The 20,517-nt window shown below is 39.8% G+C and overlaps 1 protein-coding gene across 1 annotated transcript in view; it reads right to left on the bottom strand.

Annotated features, from left to right (window-relative positions):
- The window catches only part of MYH10 (myosin heavy chain 10), a 101,830-nt gene that overhangs the window by 54,437 nt on the left and 26,876 nt on the right, over nucleotides 1-20,517 (bottom strand). The window contains exons 4-5 of the mRNA XM_030461731.1: nucleotides 13,568-13,595; nucleotides 1,801-1,903 (exon numbers count right to left, since the gene is read on the bottom strand). Coding sequence (XP_030317591.1) covers nucleotides 1,801-1,903; nucleotides 13,568-13,595 — 131 coding nt within the window. The remainder of the gene's footprint in view (nucleotides 1-1,800; nucleotides 1,904-13,567; nucleotides 13,596-20,517) is intronic.

The following is a 20,517-nucleotide window of genomic DNA, read 5'->3' as shown; positions in this document are numbered from 1 at the left end:
TCTGTGCCTTCATTTCATACCGGTTATGCACCCACATAATAAACAATGGGGGAAACTTGTTTCATTTGAAGCCAGATGGACTTTGAGAACAGTAGTTTGAGCCTGCATCAACCTCCAAGCCCAGAAAGTGGCCATGGGAATTGTTACTACGAGAAACCTCAAGGGATGCTTCTGTAAGCAGAGGTACTGGTATGAAGTGCTCATCAAAACACAGCACAAGGCAGGCCAAGTAAACATAAAGAACTTTTTAAACAAGCAACACCAGGGCTTCAAGTTGTTAAGCACTGAAACAGGTTAGCAGAGAGGCTGCATAATCATCATCCCCCAACATTTTTAAAACTCAGCTTTACAAGGAAGAGGTATTTTGAAAGCAGGCTGGACAAGAGGCTTCCTGAAGACTCAATCTGAGGTATTCCAAGTTCTCAACAGTATATTTAGATTCATAATGTACAATTCCCTTCTCTGCATAATCCCCTTCTCCCACAAAAAGCTGTAGGCAATTTTATTCCTGTAGAAATTGAAAAAAGAAAAAGCAGCTTTGTTTTGTTCAAGGCTACACAGCAAACAATACTCATACATCAAAACCTACACAGAAAACCAATTCTGAGGGATGATGTTCTAACTAGCATTCCCCAGAGCCACACATCTCCCTAATACTCCCAGATCCACCTACTACTGCCAGCACTCCAATCATAAACCTCCTTCTAAGGCTGTAACCCATGTGGACACAACCTGCAGACACCCTGACTGCAAGATCAATACTTAGAAAGACTTATTTTTGGTCTTTTCTGTGTGACAATCCAGCAACATTGTTAATACTAACTAGATTTCTCCAAATCTACCTGTGAAGCAATCCTTCTCTTCTGCTTTAAGTCCTTGATTGGTTTTTTTTCTTCACATATTGGTCAAAAAAAAATTCTCCTGTGAGTCTTGAAGCATCCAAGAATGTCTTAATGGTAAATGTTATGCACTAGAAATGACAAATTGTTGCTACAAAGTCACTTTATCATTTTAAAGCTTCCAGCCACCAGAGACACCTGTGGTACTAGTGGAGAAAAGCAGGATTATGGACTACTGATTCCAGCAAGACACTTGATTGTAGCAAAGCTGAATTAACACTTCACTGCGAAGAGATCCAAATGCTTGCAGTCACAGGTATTCACTCATTCATAATCTTAAAAGCAAGGAATTGGTTAAAAAAAAAAAAAGTACAAATGTTGCCTGGCAGTAAATCTGAAGAAAGTTCTTCCATAAATCAGCCAGTGACAAGTTAACAAAAAACCCCAAGATTCACTGACATGTATATGCTTTTATTTTTTTTGCAATATAATAAGTGAACTGTTTATTAGCTGCCAACCTGCAGATACAGCTACTCTACAGCAGTTATAAGCTTGATGGGATTTCCCATCTACAAGTTAATTTTTGGGAGAACAGATACAGGACTGAAAACTGCATCTAGTGGGAACTAAACACACAAAGAGCTGCCCAAGTGAATTACATTTTTCTTTTTAAAACTGGGGCTTACTGCAGCAGAAAGCATAAATGCTTTAATTTCACAACAGAAGTTACAACAGCCAACGCTAACTGGGAATTTTGATTTAACTGCTTATTTCAGCCACACAGTGCTTATTACACTGAAGAGAAAATACTGGTTGAAACACAGTGATGTGGAGTGCAGTCCAGCTTGTATTTAATTTTAAAAGTTGGATTTTTCAATGGAAAGATGGTAGTTTAAAAAAAAAAAAAAAAAAAAGAAAGAAAAAAAAAGATATAATCAAATGAGAAAATATCCCAACTTACAGGAATATTATGGTCCTTTCTTCCTTTATGGGAGGAAGCAACATGAGCAAGGTACTGAATAACCTTCTTAGTGTTTTCAGTCTTCCCAGCACCAGATTCACCTCTGCAAAACATTTCAGACATTTTCTTCAAAATTAATTTTCAACAATTTCCCAATCCCTTCTTTTCAGCAACCCCATTTCATTCCATTTATGGCTTTGACTGCACACTAACCATCTCCAACCAAAAGCACTGGTGTTGCAGGGAACTACAAGGTATTTGTTTGAACTACTTTCTTCATCCTAAAGATCTCCTAAGCATTAAGGTGTTGATACAATATGAAACACTAGTTTGATTAAAAGCTTTGACTATATGCCTGAATTCCTTGTTACCATAAGTAAAAAGAAACAGACCTGTCCTCTGCCTTCACCATGGGGCCACAGACAGCATTTCCCAGGGTGCAGATACATATTTGGTTTATTTCTTTTTAAACCAACAAGATATGTATATATAACATACAGTTCTGTATTTAACAGCATTATAATATATTTCATATTCCATGAGCTGGTTTTAAGAATTACTACATTGATGGAAATGCCCAGTTAATTCAGAAACCAATTTCAAAGTCCAGTGAAACACATTTCAAGCAACCAGATTCTTCACAATGCTCACCTTAGACTCTTAGCTATTGAAAAAATATATTTATGGCCATGGGGCTACATGAATTCATTAAGAAAATAACTTATTAGTGCAGAATACTGTACACAGATCCATAAAGATAGCACATGCATATTTCATTTTTAAGGCAGAGGCAGTCTTAAAAGCAGAACATGTTTAAACAGAATTTATTGCAAGGCTTACATATGGGATGTTGTAGGCAGGAAATGTGACCAAGTTCAGAGCAATCACAAATAATGTTACTACACCTCTTTTTTTGTTTCAAAACCTAGGTCTGGTGTTCAGATAAATCCTCACAAAGGGATTACCAGGTCTAACTTAGCCATGATTCAATGGCAGCAAAATACTGGAGAAAGATTCCCTTTCAAGTGAGACAGCAGCTGCCAGCAGCAATTCTGAATGAAGTGTGTGGAGCTAAAAAGGATCTGATTACAGAGATTTGCATGGAAAGAGTGAAAGCACTTATCATTCAATAGTTGTTCAGAAATTAAAGTCTGGAAGCCAAGGACTTTGTAAGAATGACAAATACACATTTTGTGTGTTTGTATATTTTTCAGCTAAGATATTTTTGCAATGAAAATGTTAATTGGCTGGAAGAGAATTTAAGGATTTCTGTTGCAGTCTTCATAAACACCTTCCTCTCCCATGCTGCACACCCCAGTTCTGGAACTGCTCTGAATTTACCCAGATAGTCAGGACCTGAGCTTCTTGAGCATCCCTACTGACACATTGCACTTAAAATCTGCAGAAATGAGACAATTTAGTACCTAAAATGTTACCTTTGCATTATAGAAAGGATGATACCCCAGATCATCAGAGAACGACCTCTATACTATAAACAAATTTCATTTCTTACCTTCCAGTCCTCTTAAATCACAAAAACCCCAGAGCACAACTGCACTTGCTAAGTGATGCCATGGTGTGCATTGCTCCATAGAATCTGAGACTGGTTTGGGTTGGAAGGGACCTTACAGACCACGTAGTTCCAACCCCCCCACCCAACTAGACCAGGTTGCTCATCCATGAGCAAGAAGTGACAAGGACTGAGAAACCTCAGCAAACTCAGGTTTTGTGGTAGAAAATATTTATCTGAAAACACTGAAGAAAATGACCCTGCAGAGAAGCTGTGGGAACTTTATCACAGCCTCAGTGACCACACTGTGGCTGGTGACACTGGAGGGTTAACCAAGGCATCTGGTTTTATTGATGGCATCAGCTATCTCCTCCTTTCCAAAATCAGTTTTGTTTTTTGTTTTTTTTTCCCCCCTCGCAATAACACAAATAATACTGGAAAATAATTCAAGATATGAAAGACTAGAAATCACTGTACTCAATCTCTCAAAAGCTTCCAGAGATTGGGTAGTTGCCTTGACGCTTGTTGACTACACAAGCTTTGTCACTGCATGAAAAACCTTGTAAGGTATTACTTGAAGAGCTGGTTACAAAGAAGATTACTCTGAGAATTAGCTAATGGATAACTGGGTTTCCTTTTGCCAAGATACTATCAAATATGCCACACACAAACTGGGTGTACTTTGGGACTGGGACAAGTGGAACAACACACTTTGACTTTTTATGAAAAATCTCATATCCACCCAACCCAGAATCATCACATACATGACAAATGCTGAGATTGCTAAGTAGCAAAAAAGATCTCAGATGCCAATTCTTCCTTCCCAATTACTCTATATTTCTACTTTCCCTTTACCTGCAATGTTTACATTAATATAATTCATTACTATAAGCAATAATAAAAGCAGTCTTGCCTGTTTCTAGATGCATATTAAAATATGCTTAATGCTAAAACTATTCCAGCAGGTAAGAGAAGTAAGAAAATAAATACAGTAAATTACTTACATTTTAAAACAATACAATTTGTTCTTATTGTCATCAGAGCTTGGGAACACATTATTAGCTCTGCCTTTAAAACTAGATAATCTTTCCTGTCAAATTACAGAAACAAAGTTTAATACATATTGAAAAAGGGAAATCTACTCCAACACATCCATAGAAGAAAACAAAACAGCAGAATAAAGTCCAGATGTCAGCTTTCTAAAAGGGCAGCACTCAGTTTGAGAAGAATATACTAATCACCAGGCTCTTCTGGCATACATACCAGTAAAGTTCCATACAGCACAGGGAAGTCAAATGCTTGTAATGAATTCCTTTTGCTAAAAAGCCCTTAAATCTAATTGTGGGATTTTTAGAAAGTCTTTATGCAAGTTCTCATTCAAAAGCAACACTAATGGATGTTATCATCCTCTCTCCTCTCCCTGGAGCTTAGAAGTATGCCAAGTATTTCCTGCAGGATAGTGTGCTAGATAGCTCTGATGCCATATACTATAAAAGAATTAGAAGTTTTAGGATAAAGTCTGTTTCATTTATAGATATAATGACATCTGCATACTTTAGTCCTTGCCCAGGAGTGCAAACGCATGAATTACAAAAATAAATTAAAATCTTCTACCCCTATCAACCTGCCCAAAAAAGGTAAACTTTTAGTAACCCAGTGCACAGTATTTATGGAATGGAGATGGTATCACAAAGCTAAAGATTAACTTCTTCAAAACCTTGTTTTAATGCAATTAATATGTTACCATAAATTAAACAACTAGAACCCTTGGCTGAGATACTAGCCTTATTTCAGTCAATGGTAGTTTTGCCAATGACTTCAGCAGGGTCATAATTTCACTTCCTTTATTTCAGTCTCAGTTCCACCATGAGTAGAAACAAAACCTCATGGGACTCCACTGAGATGCTGCATCAACTCCAGCCATCAGCTATGGCAAACAGAGCATCCAAGTAACAAAGCACCTCCAACAAGAGCCTCAAGTTGAGAGAAGGTTATTCCACCAGTTAACTGAAGGATCTCTCCCTTAAAACCTATATTACAGAGACAGGGCAAAGGAAATCTGACAGTCACTGGTAAATTCATACTTGATCTAGAGTTACAGCACTTGTTCCTAGAGCAGCAAAGCTTCTGCTTTGAAGCACCTTCAAGCACATTTAAAATAGGAAAAATTAGGTAGCATGAGCACTTTAGATTTTTTTACATGGTTTAAAATTCATTGCACATAAAGCTACTTTTTAGTATTATTTTCAATAAAGGCAAGTACTCCTCAGGCAAATTCATCTCAGCTGCTCTCTGGTTAGCAAAAATTAGTGACTGACTTCTCAACCTGCTGATTAATTATTTTTTTTCCCCTGAGCAACTTGAGCCCCAATCTTGCACAGAAGGTAAGAGGCATCTCTGCTGAAGAGATGCCCTGGAGAAAACAGGCAAAACACCATGGGAGATGACTCAAAGGTCACCAAATGAGAAGGCAACCACCAGGATTCTGACACTTCCAGAAGGCCTCTTCTCTGAGGTCTTCTCTTCCAGGAGGGCAGGGTGCTCTTCCCATACAGCCCATTTATAATGGCTGTTATTGCATGAACAGGTTAGAGCCCTGCCTCGGCTAGGAGGAAATACTGCTCTAAAGGAAACCAGCGGTTAAACAGGTGCTTTATTTATCAAAAAAGTTTGAAGCATCTACACATCTTCTTGTGACAGGTAAAGCACTTGGTATGGAAGGACAAGGCAAAACCACATCTTCCTGAATTGGCAGATGAGGTCCTGGATTTTAGGGGAGTCAAATTAGTTTCAAAGTTGCCTACTGAAGCCTCATTGCAAGGACTGGCACCTTGCTACCACCACCCAGCTTGCCACCAATTTCTCTAGCAGGTCAGGGGCTAGCAGGGTGTACAGAGTGTGGAGCCATGACTCTTAGGAGCCAGAAGGGCATAGAAACATGAGTACAAGGAAAGTCTGAAATTCAAAGATACATTTCTTCATCTTGCTACCTGTGTACAGAGTATGTGCTGCAAACTAGCAATATTTATGAAGATAAGCACCTGGGATGATCAGATACAGGTAGTGTCATCTAACCCATTACATCTATTACTGATCATTAAAGATTTTCAGTCCCTGGGATTTAAATTATTGAAAAACTAACTAAACAAAAGCCAGTATATTCCATGCAAGGAGTCTGGATCATTCTAACCTTCCCCTAGTTCTATCACTTCTGATCAGCAGGATCTTCCTAGAATGAGGGGCTGACCTAGAAGCAGAAGGTCCTTCCACAATGGAGAAGTAGCACCTCCACGTTGACACCTCTGCAAGTTCTCCTCAGTGCCCAATTTCACAAGACACAGGAATCCTCCCCACCTGGCAATCTCAAGTGCTGTGTCAGAAGTTCCCTCATTCATACAAAGCAGCCACTTAGAGAAGGCACCAAAACTTGAAAGCATGCACTTAAATTGTTAGTGGAAGAAAGTGACTGCATAAGTAAGAGCCCCAACAATGTTCTTTTGTCCTTCCCCAACAACAGTTGCAAAGAACAGAAGAGATGCTTATTCTCAGACAGAACCGAGTAGATCTTCTGCCAGTTACAAATTAACAGTCAAGTTACAAATTACGGTCAAGACCTGTAATTAAAAGGATGTCTTAACCACTTGGTTAATTTTCTCAAATGAAGAGGCATAACAGATCATTTGGACTACTGCAGGAGAGTCACTGATTGGCTTTTCTATTTACAAGGCTGCTTTAAAGCTCCTTCATTTCTTTCTAGATGCTTCACATCATCTCAAGCCCAGTTGTCTAGGGAATGCTACAAGCTGGATTCCAGCCAGAGGTTGTATACAAAAATGCTTGGTATTTGCTGCCGTTGTCCTTTCCTAAGCAGCCTCTATTCCCTCCACACCCCACCACTCCTGCTGAAGCCAATTCAGATTAGATATCCTTCTAGGGCTGCAAGCATCTGCTAAATGACTGTTTATCAAACCCAGTCTCAGTTTGGAGAATACCATAAACTTGTGGTAAGATTCTCCAATTTAGCACATACTAGCTTAAAAAAAGAACAGTGCAGTGCAGCACATTTTCATATTTGGCTTTGCAAAAGTCGCCTTGCAGCTTAAGATAACAAAGCCAGGAAAGGTTTGAATATTTCTCAGATTCCTAACTATACCACAACAGAAATTTCTTCGTGTTGGCCATCAGCCTCCAACAGCCTGACACGTCCATTTACTGGTAACAGACAGCAATAAGCAAAGACAAACAAAAAACTTAGCGAAAAATGTGAGAAACTGCAGCTTCTCAAAGGAACATCATCCTGAAAAAGAGGAAGGGAAGAGGGAAGAGGGAAGAGGGAAGAGGAAGAGGGGAAGAGGGAAGAGGGAAGAGGGAAGAGGGAGAGGAAGGGAAGAGGGAAAGAGGGAAGAGGGAAGAGAAGAGGGAAGAGGGAAGAGGGAAGAGGGAAGAGGGAAGAGGGAAGAGGGAAGAGGGAAGAGGGAAGAGGGAAGAGGGAAAGGAAGAGGGAAGAGGGAAGAGGGAAGAGGGAAAAAAAGAAAAAAAGAAAAAAAGAAAAAAGAAAAAAAGAAAAAAGAAAAAAAGAAAAAAGAAAAAAAGAAAAAAGAAAAAAGAAAAAAAGAAAAAAAAAAAGAAAAAAAGAAAAAAAGAAAAAAGAAAAAAAGAAAAAAAGAAAAAAAGAAAAAAAGAAAAAAAGAAAAAAAGAAAAAAAGAAAAAAAAGAAAAAAAAGAAAAAAGAAAAAAGAAAAAAAAAAAGAAAAAAGAAAAAAGAAAAAAGAAAAAAAGAAAAAAAGAAAAAAAAGAAAAAAGAAAAAAGAAAAAAGAAAAAAGAAAAAGAAAAAAGAAAAAAAAAGAAAAAAAAGAAAAAAGAAAAAAGAAAAAAAGAAAAAAAGAAAAAAAGAAAAAAAGAAAAAAGAAAAAAAGAAAAAAAGAAAAAAGAAAAAAAGAAAAAAAAGAAAAAAAGAAAAAAAGAAAAAAGAAAAAAAGAAGAAAAGAAGAAAAGAAAAAAAAGAAAAAAAGAAGAAAAAAAGAAAAAGAAGAAAAAAGAAAAAAGAAAAAAGAAAAAAAGAAAAAAGAAAAAAGAAAGAAAAAAAAGAGGTTGCAAAGCTGTTTATTACAAATTCACATCTTACAGAAATGAAATAACATACAGTGAGGTATGTGGCACATGGTGAAGTTAGCACCATGCCCCTGGAATTGATTCCTTGGAGATGCTGGGTTAACACAGGCTGATAATGTAAAGTAAGCAGAAATATGAAGCTGCTGCAAGTACCTGTTTTCTTTTCAAACTAAGAATTTACAGACAGAAGATACTAAGGAGATCATAATTTCTCCTCCAACCAAGAGGGAGTGATTAGACAGAAATTAGGGAAGCTGGCTTCGGGGGTTGCTTGCTTGTTATTTGAAAGCTTGATCAAGTAAACCACAAATCAAGAGAGCTCCAGAAACCTTACTGACAAATGATTAGTGGTTGGCATCACAAGATTCAACCATTCAACTTCAAAGCTAAAAAGAAATTACCACCATTATTGTTGATTCAGCTCCTCCCATCTCATCAGGCAATAATCTGGCTTTCACTGATAGATTATCCAACAGATTCAGGAACTGCAGGTGTATGTGTCTGTGCACCTATTTGGCTTTTTTAGTTGGTGAAAGGCCAAAGAGCACGTAAGAAATCTCATCACTACTACCTGAAGAAATTAGGGTTACATCATGTAGCAGATAAAGTTTTTAGAGACATCAGAAAATTACTTTTAGTTCAAGTCCTTTAGAAATTTCTTACTCTCTGTAAGAAATTTCAAGATGTTTCTCCTATCAACTGTTCCTTGGGCTCAAGTAGTAATTGATTTATGAGAGATGTGGCTGGGGAAACGGGCAGGAGCACAATGAAACAAGAGATCAGAAGATAGGAAGTCACTGAATAAATATCCATAAGATCATATGCCCCTCACTAAAACAAAGCCCTGCAGACTAATGTCCTCAGCCACACAATTGGCTATATTTGGTTCCTTAAAAGATGGAGAGGGGAAAAGGGAAGAGAACAGAAGGTAACAAAAAGGGAGAGGAAGAAGGGACACCATTCTATGTTTGGAGACAACCCATATTTCTACAGCAAGAGCAGGAAGTCATCTAGGACATCAAGTCTGGATTGGAGACCTGAAAGCCGGTTGCATCAGCTTGCAGTCTAAGTTAACACCCTCCTGAAGAGCCAGATTCCATGCTAGGTGAAGGACAAGATGTTCTGCTGAGACAAGCATCCAGAGAATGCAGCAGCATTTTAGTTGGTTGTTTTCTGGGATTTTTTCCTTCCTGGAATTAATTTGACTTCAAAAAAAGTGTTAATAACCGTAACATCACCAGTTTATGCAAAACTACTCATCCTTAGGCCACGTCAGAGCCCAAATTCCCCATGAAACATCAGTAGGTGATGAAGTTGAGCTGGGAAACCTTCAAGTAACCCCACTACCTTCAAGCTAACTGGTCTCTATCAAATGCTGAACCAACCTGCATCATTTGGCACTGTTATTGCTGAGACAAAGTGTGAACAAATTGCCAAGTGTCTATGTAATATTCAAGATAAGATAGACTTTAATGTAGCTATAAAGTGGCTTAACTATGTTAGAAAATACACTAGATAACACCCTTAAAGCTTCATGATATGCCTGGACACCACTAGCTACTTACTAGAAAAGAGACTGCATGAAGGTACCTGCACTCCTTTCAAGGGAAACAGATCAGTATTTCCTGAAGATATGGACTAGTGAAGACAATGAAATTGCCTCAGCCCCAGATTTAGGTTGCACAATTTGATGTTTAGGGTTAAAAAAAAAATTTTTAAAAAGCCATGTGTAGCAGATACAAATCAGGATTCAAATGTCTGTTGAGTCCAGAAGGATCAAAAGCTTAATGTTATCTTGCAGGTTAGGCAATAACAAAATTGGAGTTCAAAGGTTTTCCAAGGTATGAATGGATCAGACATTCACCAAGGCAAGGAAGGCATCTGGAAAAGGTGCAGAGACAGCCTAAGAACTGAAAAGAAACCCAAAGGCTTGAAATAGCACCAACCTTACACCTAAGCATGCCCTTGAGAACAGAACTCCTGGCTGTCAAGAAGAGAAGGTACTTGGATCCAGAGACCTGGTAAAGTAGCATTCAAATACTGTTACTCAAAGCTGACCTGGCCCCCTACTCTAGAAGGCCATGGAGGGTAAAAACCCAGGAGAGCTGAACAATTAGAGGTTGGGAGCGATAGGTGAAGATGCTAACCACAGACCTTCATCAAGTAATGAGAAATTCTTATCTCCAGGATGTATATAAAGACAGCTGTGGTCAAGGCAGTGAGGGAGAGAAGAACAACAGGCAGACCACAGCTGTCCCCCAGCTCAGTGCACAGCTCAGGGGATGTTTTCTTCCTCATAGCTAGCTTGAGCCACTCAGGCTGGAGAAAAGAAAAAAATATTCTGAATACTTCCAGCTCCACTAAATCAGGGTCAATCAGGTGATCCAGGACGACAAGCCAGGGAGGAGAAGAGATCTCAAGCCTTTCATGAACTGCCAAAGAAGTCTCTGAAAGTCCTGCTGGTGACGTTAAGACACACGCCTTCCACTTCATTTATTCCTGCCTCAGACCTGTAAAACCAGTGGCATGGGAGGGAATCACAAACAGTTTACCTTTTCATCACTGAAGTCCTGGATATTAGCTCATCCTTGATCAAAACCTTCCTCTGAGGCTTCCTTTGGGTCTGCTCACAGGGGAGCGTGCCATGGCCTTGTCCCACTTAGGAAGGAGATTTCACAGCCCAGCCAACCACACACAAGAATACAGCTCTCTCACAAAGCCCATGAGGGAAACCACATTAGGGACAAATGGTTCTGATGGTATTTCTCTCTGAATCATACACAGAGCTGAGAAGCAGTTTAAGACAAACCTATTTTAAAAGTGTTGAGTAACCTAAACAGCAGTCCGATAGCCCCTCCTATCCTTTTTTATAGCCAGCATCTCAATAATGCTAATGGTTACACAGCATTAGCAAGATATCCTGGGCTACAGTGAACTTTGGTGTTCAAGTTAACAAACACCATGGATCCTAGCAACTATCACATCATGTGTCTTCAAATTCTCCAAAGGTAAAACCTGTGCTGGGTGTTCTTTGGTCCTGTACATCCAGTTCAGAGATGCAATGCCTAATCCCCCATAATTCTGAGGCAACAGATGTGATCCATTCCATGTTTGTAATTTCTTGTAAACCATGTAAAGTGTCATTGACCTTTATCTTTTTTTTTTTTCCTTTCTGCTGCAGTGTCAGTAGTCCAGTAAGAAACACAAGTTAAAGCAGTAAAACAGCCAACAGAGCTTAGAATATGTTGTTCAGAAAGGCAGCTTTATCAAGGCTGACACATTTCTGTGGAGCCTTTAACACTGGTACAAGCAAGACACAGGATTAAAGGTAGCACAACTCACCCAGTGCCACAGTACTAATAGTGTCAGTAGTCAATGGCCCTGAGAACATATGAGGGTCTTAATATTAGGACTGAACACAGAACAGTCGCTTCAGTACTGGGGATGCTCACATTCTCCTGAGGTCTGACTGTAAGGATGAGTGTCCATGCCCCACCTCTCACCACCTGGAAGCAAAGTTTCCCTCCACAAATGGATGTACAGCAAGCAGCTTATTAACTGCCTCACCAAGTTGTGGAACCTCTCAAGGTATTTCATGCTGAAGTGTGCTGTACCAGGTATAAAATTCAACCCTGGCTCAATTGCCTATTCCGTACAGAAGGATCAAAAGCTTATGGTAGCCTTGCAGGTAAGGTAATAACAAAATAGAAGGCAAGAGAGCTTAAAGGCTTTCCAGTTTGCAAATGAACACAGACATTCCCTAAATCCTGTAGCACTGCCACTCCAACCTTTGTGGTCTTGGCTGACCATGTAAGGGAGTGCAAGGTTCATGCATAGACACAAAACATGAAGCTACTTCAAAAAAAATTTACCTGAGGCAAGCCCATGCTGTTGAAGCATCCACAAACACAAGAGAACAAAGCCTTTATTTTGGACTTTGAGGGCTGTTATGTACATTGCACATGAAGTAGTCATCACTTGAAAACAGAAGTCCTACCAAGAGCAGGAACCACAGACCTAGACAAGCCTGTGTTAAGTGGATTGGCTTTTATCTGAGCTACAGAACTGTATTTGCTCCTGTGTCCTTAGGCCCCATGAATCTTGTATTCATAGTCTCCATAACCCAAAAAAGCCTGGCTTGAAATGATCCACCTTCAGACTTGTTACAGTGCCTGAATTTAAGGCACTTTTCTAGGAAGCAGAGGTTGAAGACTTGAATCTCTTCATGTCAAGAAGTAAACTGAAGCCAGGTCTCTTTCCAGCACCTCCTGTAACCATTGAGCTATTTCAGGAAGCAGGCATCCTCACAAACTATGGCCCCAATGCAGCTGGCATACAGGATGGTCAAGTGATCACCTAACCAAGTCAGAGGAATGCAAGGTGCCATAAGGCTTCCCTCTCTCCCTCAGATAATCAACTAAGTTATAACTAACACTCATTGCATGCAGTTTCCAAATGGAGCCAAGGTGGGATTTCTCAACACAGAGGTGGGATTTTCACATGAACCATCCTGATGGTTCATCCTAACCTCCAAGTTGCTACCAAGAGGGATGGTTCCTCTCCTGCATGTCCCAATCTCCTGCTTCAGGCAGCCCAAGGAGAGCTCAGCTCAGTAGCATTACAAGCCTGAAAGCACATTCATGGTCTGACTACCCACCACTGCATTTCCCTGAGAAACTGAAGCTAGAAATTTCCTCCTGGAGCAAATTCAGGTGCACAGAGAAAAAGCCAAAGGAAACCTTAGTGCCAACTTGTTCAGAGTTCTCCCATCTGAAACAGATCCAAAGTGAAGCTCTTGCACAGCAGTTTCCAGACCAACTTTTGATTCATGTCCCCCCCGGGTGCTACACATTGAGTAGTGACAGCACAGCATTTTAGACAGATAAAAACAAAACAAAAAAGGTTTTAAAATGTGTGGGTTTTTCCCCAATCAGATCTTGACTGACATTTTTAAATTATATGCCATAAAACTTTCCATAAGGTGAACTACATCAGTAAAAGATTATATCCCCACATTAAATATCACTTTATGCTGCATCTTCAGCCATTAGTCACTGCCTATCAAGATTAACAACCCAGTTTTGACTACTGCAGCTGTCTCAAAGAGATTTCAAAAAATGCCCATAGGAAAAGCCTTCACTCACGTGCAGAGAATGGATTGGTCCTCACGGTCTGCAAAACAAAAACATAGAGTTAGAGTTTTGTGTTTGTACCATCCTGTAATTTGAAAGTTTCTTCTAAATAAATATTTTTTTAAAAAATCAGCTTTTCAGCTTAACAAGTCCAAATACACACTCAAGCAATTTTAATAAGATCCCTTAAATCCTCCAGTTCACACACCCCCTCAAACAATAGCTTAGACATTTCATAAAGGTGTGCCACTTCAGGAAATAAAGTCAAATTTTGGTTAAATGTAAGAATAATCCATAATTTTTAACCATTTTATCTGGACAATGCTAACCCAACCTCTTTTACTCTGAACCCTTTCTGAAATTAATCAAGTTATTGACAAACTTCAGTATTAAGCAAGAAAAAAACCCCAACTTTCAAGTACACAATACCAATGACCTTGGAAACACCACTATCACCTCCAACAAAAAAAACTGCTTTACTCTACATCTTTCCACACCCCCCCCACTGCCTTTGTTTTTAAATGAAGGTGCAAGCCTGAAGTGCACCTATAATTTAGCTTATTCATTAAAGACTTGTCTGAAGGACATCCAGAGAAACACTGAGCAGAGAGCTCTGCAATATGGTGCAGCTCAGCACTTTTGTGACAACCACTGCTGCACTCCTGAACTTTGAAAAGAGCACCTGAAGGCCAGTTATGCTCTACAAGAGGTATTTCATAATTAAAAGGATCTTTACAGAATATATTTCAACACCATGCACTCCATATTAAAAATTACAAAATCAAAACACTCGAGTATAGTTGCAAAACAAGAAGTGTTTCAGGTAAAGGTGTTCTCCACCCTGTGATGGACCCAAGCTTTTCAGAGTTGGACATCTGTTCTTCAGCACAAAGATCTTGCTTCTACCCTTCAGCTGTTTGTCACCAACTCCAAAAGAACAGTTGCCTTCTGCAGAACTTCAGACAGACTTTGTTGTGATTGGTAATTTGTAATGGATGTCATTATCATTTAGAAAAAAAAGTTTTATTTTGTTCAAGTGCAGAGCTCAGAGCTACACATGAGAGTCCCTGCAGATGGCTCTTCTTGAAACCAAGGCTCTGACAGCCTGGGAGCACTTAGTGTGTGATGATCATTATTCCTTCTAGGACACAGATCAGTCCCAGCAGGACTGATCTGACTGATATGGCAGCTTCCCCATATGCCTGATAGGTTTGAAACAAATCTCTGTCCATGTGGGTATAGATACACAAGCTCAATACACTTCTGCCCATCTCTGGTAAGCAGGAGAACATTGCACATTATTTCTAGATGATTCCAGGAAAAGTTATATTAAACCAACTGCAAATTACTACTGAATTTTGCAGACTGTATGAAACCAGTCACCTACCTATGAGCTGAGATCACAGCACTGGTGTGTAACCAGCAGTGTTAAAGCAGAATTCCAACATTTGCTAGGGAGCACGTAAAAAATAATAATTAAAAATGCAGCAATAAGGTGTGCTTCCCTCTACTGCACTCCCTGATGAATAACCCAGACACAAAAACAGTCTCTGAGGGAAAGGCACACCACACTTCTGCTGCACCAACAGTTTCTCTTCTGAGCAGACTTGGTGCTTGTCTGAGCTTAGGTTAAAACAACTCAGCCCACTAATCAAAGGAACTCTGAGTTCATTTAACACAGTCAGATAAATATAAGCATGAGGAAAAGATAAGCATGTCTTAGGTGCAGATGAAATAAGGGCCACGCTTGTAATTCAAGCTGTCATAAGATCAAACATTTGGTTTTCAACCAAGGTCCCATTGGAATCTATCACTTCAGAGATACACAGCTTGGATTTCAATATATCCCACGGTCTTCACACCTGCACTGGTGACCACCACATTCAGGTTGCACAGAGAAGGTTCTTCAGTTGAAGAATAAAATCCCAAAATTACACCATCTATAACTAAGAATAAAATTAGATTTTGTGCTTGTGAAATAAGCTTTCTGCAGACTAGTATGTCCTTCTGAACGGAAGGATTCTGAAGCACAAAGCCAAGACAACCTAAAACTAGCTTTACTCTGAAGCTGCCCCACAGATGGGATTCAGCTTGAGCTGCCATTGATGTCTGTGCTTCCCCAACCCAGTTTCACCATCTCGTTCCTCCCTCTGAACCAGCAGCTGATGGTACAGATGCACATGATGCTGGTTCAAGTACCTGACGGAACTGAAAAAAATTGCTTTGTCACCAGATCAGCTCCTTGATGAACCAGTTTCTAACACAGCCACCACACAAACACTGGAATTAGTGTATGGAAAGTGAGAGAAGCAACTCTTGTACGAGGTCCCCATGTTCTGGTTGCCCTAAAGCCATAACCAATGCACAGTCCCCAGATGGGGTAAGCTGCAAACCTTTCCCCACCAGGCAGAAGGTGCCGCCTCCTCCATCCCAAGCCCACTCTTCACACTGCCTTCTGGGGCCAGCACCCATGGTCACCTCCACCTTAATGAGCTGATTAAGGGAATCATACTAGCAGAAAACTAATGCTATCAAAATAGATGAATGTGGAAAGAAAGAGCAGCCAGTACAGGGGAGATTGAGCAACGAAGAACCAGAGTGGGTCTTAACTCTTGTGCTTACACTGCATCAAGCTATATATTTAGCTTCTGGAGATATAAAGGCATTTCTTTCACTCTTACTCTCCTCCTTCTGTTGCTTCCACCCAGAGGAAGACTGACTTTCATACCTCAAAGCAAGAATCATCATGGAACTATGGTATCTATCCCACTATCACTGAGCTGAAAGACAACAATGCAAGAAGCAGCAGCCACAGTAGGGAAACTCCTATAACACAACAATGCAAACGCTTTGAAGAGAAGCCAAGGAGAATTCCCAAAATACAAGAGGGACAATGCAAGAACTACAACAGCTCTGAAAGGCATTTTTCTCTGTATTTTCTTAAACCTACCTCTTTACTACTACCTACCCTTGTGTCCCCAGAGGAATAAGCTCTGGGACATTTGGCAACTACTCAGACAAACCCTGCAGACAAGTTGCCATGTTTTCTTGTTTGAAAAATCCAGTAAAAACATCCTGATGTTCACTTTACCACATATATAGAATAAAATGCAGGAAGTCTTCACTGTCAGAATACAAAACATTTTACTCTACATCAAATACGGAAGGATTCCCTCCCTTCTAAACTAACAGACTGGATCTAAAAAAATCCCTGTTAAGAGGAAGGGGGATGTTCCAGATGTACATTAAACACATTTGTTGTGTCATTGGTTCAGGCAGGATGTTCTGAAAAGTCATAGCTCAAAGCTATAGAGTCTATCTACAAAAGAATTACTGTATTTTGACAAAGCAGTTTTTCTCAAAAGCATGATTTAGTTCTGCTTTGGTCACACTATAGTCATTCATAAATTGATACAAGATCATCAAACAGCAAAGAAACACTGTCTTCAAGTTTGCTACTGAAATTCAAAGGCAGGAACGTTGCAAGCACAGAAATTTAATCACAGAAAAGAGCTTGCAAGTAAACAGATGCCCACCCTCTACAACTGTAACCACTCACACTGCTCTTTACTATCCAGACATTATGTGCTCCAAATGCCCAGATCTGCTGTGATCCCTCATGATTTGACTCAGATTGAATGCAGGAAGTCATTTGGAGCTATCCCACACAATAAGCTGCCCAGCTAGAAAGCCATTTTTTTATCTGAATACACAAATCTGTGAAAAACCATTCCACAGACACATAACCTGCTGTCAGATTTAACATATCCCTGATTACTCTGACAGCAACTTGTCAGACCCAGGAACTTCCATACAAACACTGACTGCCTGGCAATCCCTCCACCCTTGCTATAGGCACCTTCCCTTCTGCAGCCAGCCTTTATTTAGGCAAGAATAGGACAGAAGTGTGTCAAGGCAAAAAGGTTAATTCTAGAAAAGCAGTGAAAAAGGATGCAAGTATTAACCTACTTTCCTGACTCAAGCTGAAGACAAAGCTGTGGCCTGCTACACATGTAAATATGGAGAGGGAAATGGTTCTTATCAAGAGTTGTCCTTCCTAAAAACCAAGTGCAAGATCCCTGTGGATCATTTATTTTGACACAGCATTTCCTTTTGATTTCTCTATAGCATGGAATACCTACTCAGCAGTTACAAAATGCCAGTCTCATTTCTGTAGTTGACATAACCACCAAAAAAGTTGCTTTTTGTTGGAATGGTGGAAGGCAACTCCTCTGGTATTTCTCAAATGGGAGAAATTGTTGTCTCTCCAAAAAAGCAGCAGCAGTAGTGTAGGGGACTGAAGGGTTCTTGGTTATTTTTAGACAATATTTAATACTCAGGTGCAATAGGAAAACCAGGAAAAGCTTGGTTCCCCGGTCGATAGCCTTGTTTGTTGTGGATGTCAGGCTTGGAAGATCTGTGTATATTTGCCCCCTACTGCAGGGGAACAGGCTCAAATATCAGTCTATTCAAGGACATTTAAAAACTCAATTCCTGACAAGTTTTGTGAAAATGGGTCACTGCCTGAAGGAAAAATACCTTCCCATCAGCACAGATTTTGCTGCTGCCAGAGCATCCACAAGACTGGGTCAGAAACACCGCACAGCATTATAAAGCACAGAAGTCTGACAAGCTGCTACTCTTCTGAGTCCAAGCTCTGAATATTTTATCTTTATTCTTCCTTTGTTTAAGCCACGTCCTACTGGATTGATAAGCACAGAAAGAGATCTGGTTACAGAGATGGAGCATGCCTCTATATTTTGTGTTTGTCTTTAAAATGTTGCTTAGTTACCCCATAAACTATCAAACCCTTCACACTATGAAGTGCCTTGCATCAAACATCTCTAACAAGCAGAACAGGAAGACTGACAGGCACAAGTTTGTTTGCTGAGGACCTACCTTACTTACTGCAGACCAAATATACCCTGACACACTTCTGCTCACCATGAGATTTCTGGAAGAACACTGCTTATCCTAGATTTCACCTCTACTTTTAGTTGTGCAATAGGATTTCTCACTAGGTACAGCTTACTCATTCATTCCTCAATGTGAAGGGTTCTGCAACCTCACAAAAAGACAGGGGAGTTTGCAGGAACAGTCAGGATTTCACCTGCCCATTAACCATTTAAATAAACTTTTTAGAAAGCATGCCATTTGCTAGCACCATGAAGGTGACCTTTCAAGTGAAAATACCCAAATTTAATCAAGCCAGTACTGATTATTTCAGAAAACTGAAACATGCTCAAAGCATCTGATATCCACCAGTGTTAAAGGAGTCAGCCAGCCATTCAGGTCAGTCTTTTGTGGGAGGTCTCAGGGGAACTGGGAGCAAGGGGACACAGTTATCCTCAAGAAAGGTGACTGCATTACCCTTTTAAAATCTGGAAGGAATGTCTAGGAGTATTATCAAGGACTCTAGCACTTTTAAGGAGAAAAACATCTCTGGGTGTACCTTGCAGCTGTATTTATCTTTTTCTTCTTGCCTTGAAGCCATCAGCTCATTGATCTGTTGTCATTCTTGACATGCAAGTCTTATTTATTTGAAGATGTTGAAGCGATGAGCTTGGAGAAATTCTCATTCTTTGTCTTAAAACATGTAACACTATTTTCTACTAGAAGCAAGAATAAATTAAGGTGGACTCCACTCCTTATGGTTTCAACATTTAGTATATTTCTATCAGTTTTGCTTCTCCAGCAGTCAGACACTTTTTCCACAAAACACCACAAGCCTGCAGATCTGGCTCAGACATCAGTCCATGAAGGATTTGGAGCAAAGCTCTCCCTCCAGCCCAATGCCATCCACTTCAAAGATAAATTCAACAGTGCTTTTTAAAATCAATTACCAATTCCAAACTGTGTTTCCCTAGTATTTCCTATATAGCATGATACAAGACACAGACAGCCAGGCTCTCCTACATTTCCTCTGCCTAGAAATTAGCCCGAGAAAGCTGTCAGGCTGTCCTGCCCCAAACCACATTTGACACAACAGGATTTCACTCCTCTGTCTTGTGTACTTTGTCTAATTACTCCAAGTCTTTAGGAGGGCTGTGGAGTTAGGGAGGGGGGGGAAGGAGCACTGATATAGATGCTCTATAAATCTACCTGTTCTTTGTGATGTTAAAAAAGCGGCTGTATCCCTTATTCTAGAAGATGTAAGCTAAATCACACCAGCCACAGTTCAGTTGTGCTCACTGCCTGAGTGCTAAGTATGCTGAGTTAATTATTATTATTATTGTTATTATTATTAAATGAAGCATAGGAGAGGTCAAACTCATGGCATGGTTTACCCTGCAACTTGCTTATGGTGAACCATAGCACTGAATACAAGTATTTCCTGCACGTCTACAGCAGGTTTCATGACCACATTCATTACTCACCCAGCCCAGACTGCTGCACAAGCACTCCAGCACAGCCCTGGCACAAGTGCCTGACCCAGCACAGCACCAGCAAGCCCTGGAGGAACACACCAAGCTATGAATTGAGGCTATTTCAGAAGTCACAAGTTAGATATTTGCAACATTAGCTTGAAATTACCCAAATTCCTAGAGAAATAATTGTGACATTTGCTTTCAGAGTTGTTAGCCAGGGCTGACCCAGCAAAGGAGAAAACAAATAGCTGTTAAACTACATCCTGCCCACTTAATGAAACTGTGGGTAGCTTCTCCATTACATACCAGATAGAATTTGAATTTTTTAAATTTTTTTTTTTGGTGCTCACAAAGTTTGAAGTGGCTCAAATAGGGGCTGTTTTCACTGGCAGACTTTTGCTACCTTTATTACTCATCATCAAGATAAGTTTTCCTTAAGTCTGGCTTAGAAATTTGGTTTAAAGCAGAGTTGCTACATTTGAGAGCTGAAGTTACTCAGTAACACATTCCTTCCCTAACCAACTCACTCAAATGGGGATGGATTTACACCAAGACTTGCAAACAACCTGTATCTATTATTATGTACTACCAAAT

The sequence above is a fragment of the Calypte anna genome, chromosome 18 (assembly GCF_003957555.1).
Source record: "Calypte anna isolate BGI_N300 chromosome 18, bCalAnn1_v1.p, whole genome shotgun sequence".
NCBI classification, from domain to species: domain Eukaryota; kingdom Metazoa; phylum Chordata; class Aves; order Apodiformes; family Trochilidae; genus Calypte; species Calypte anna.
This window is presented reverse-complemented; position numbering and strand designations above follow the sequence as displayed.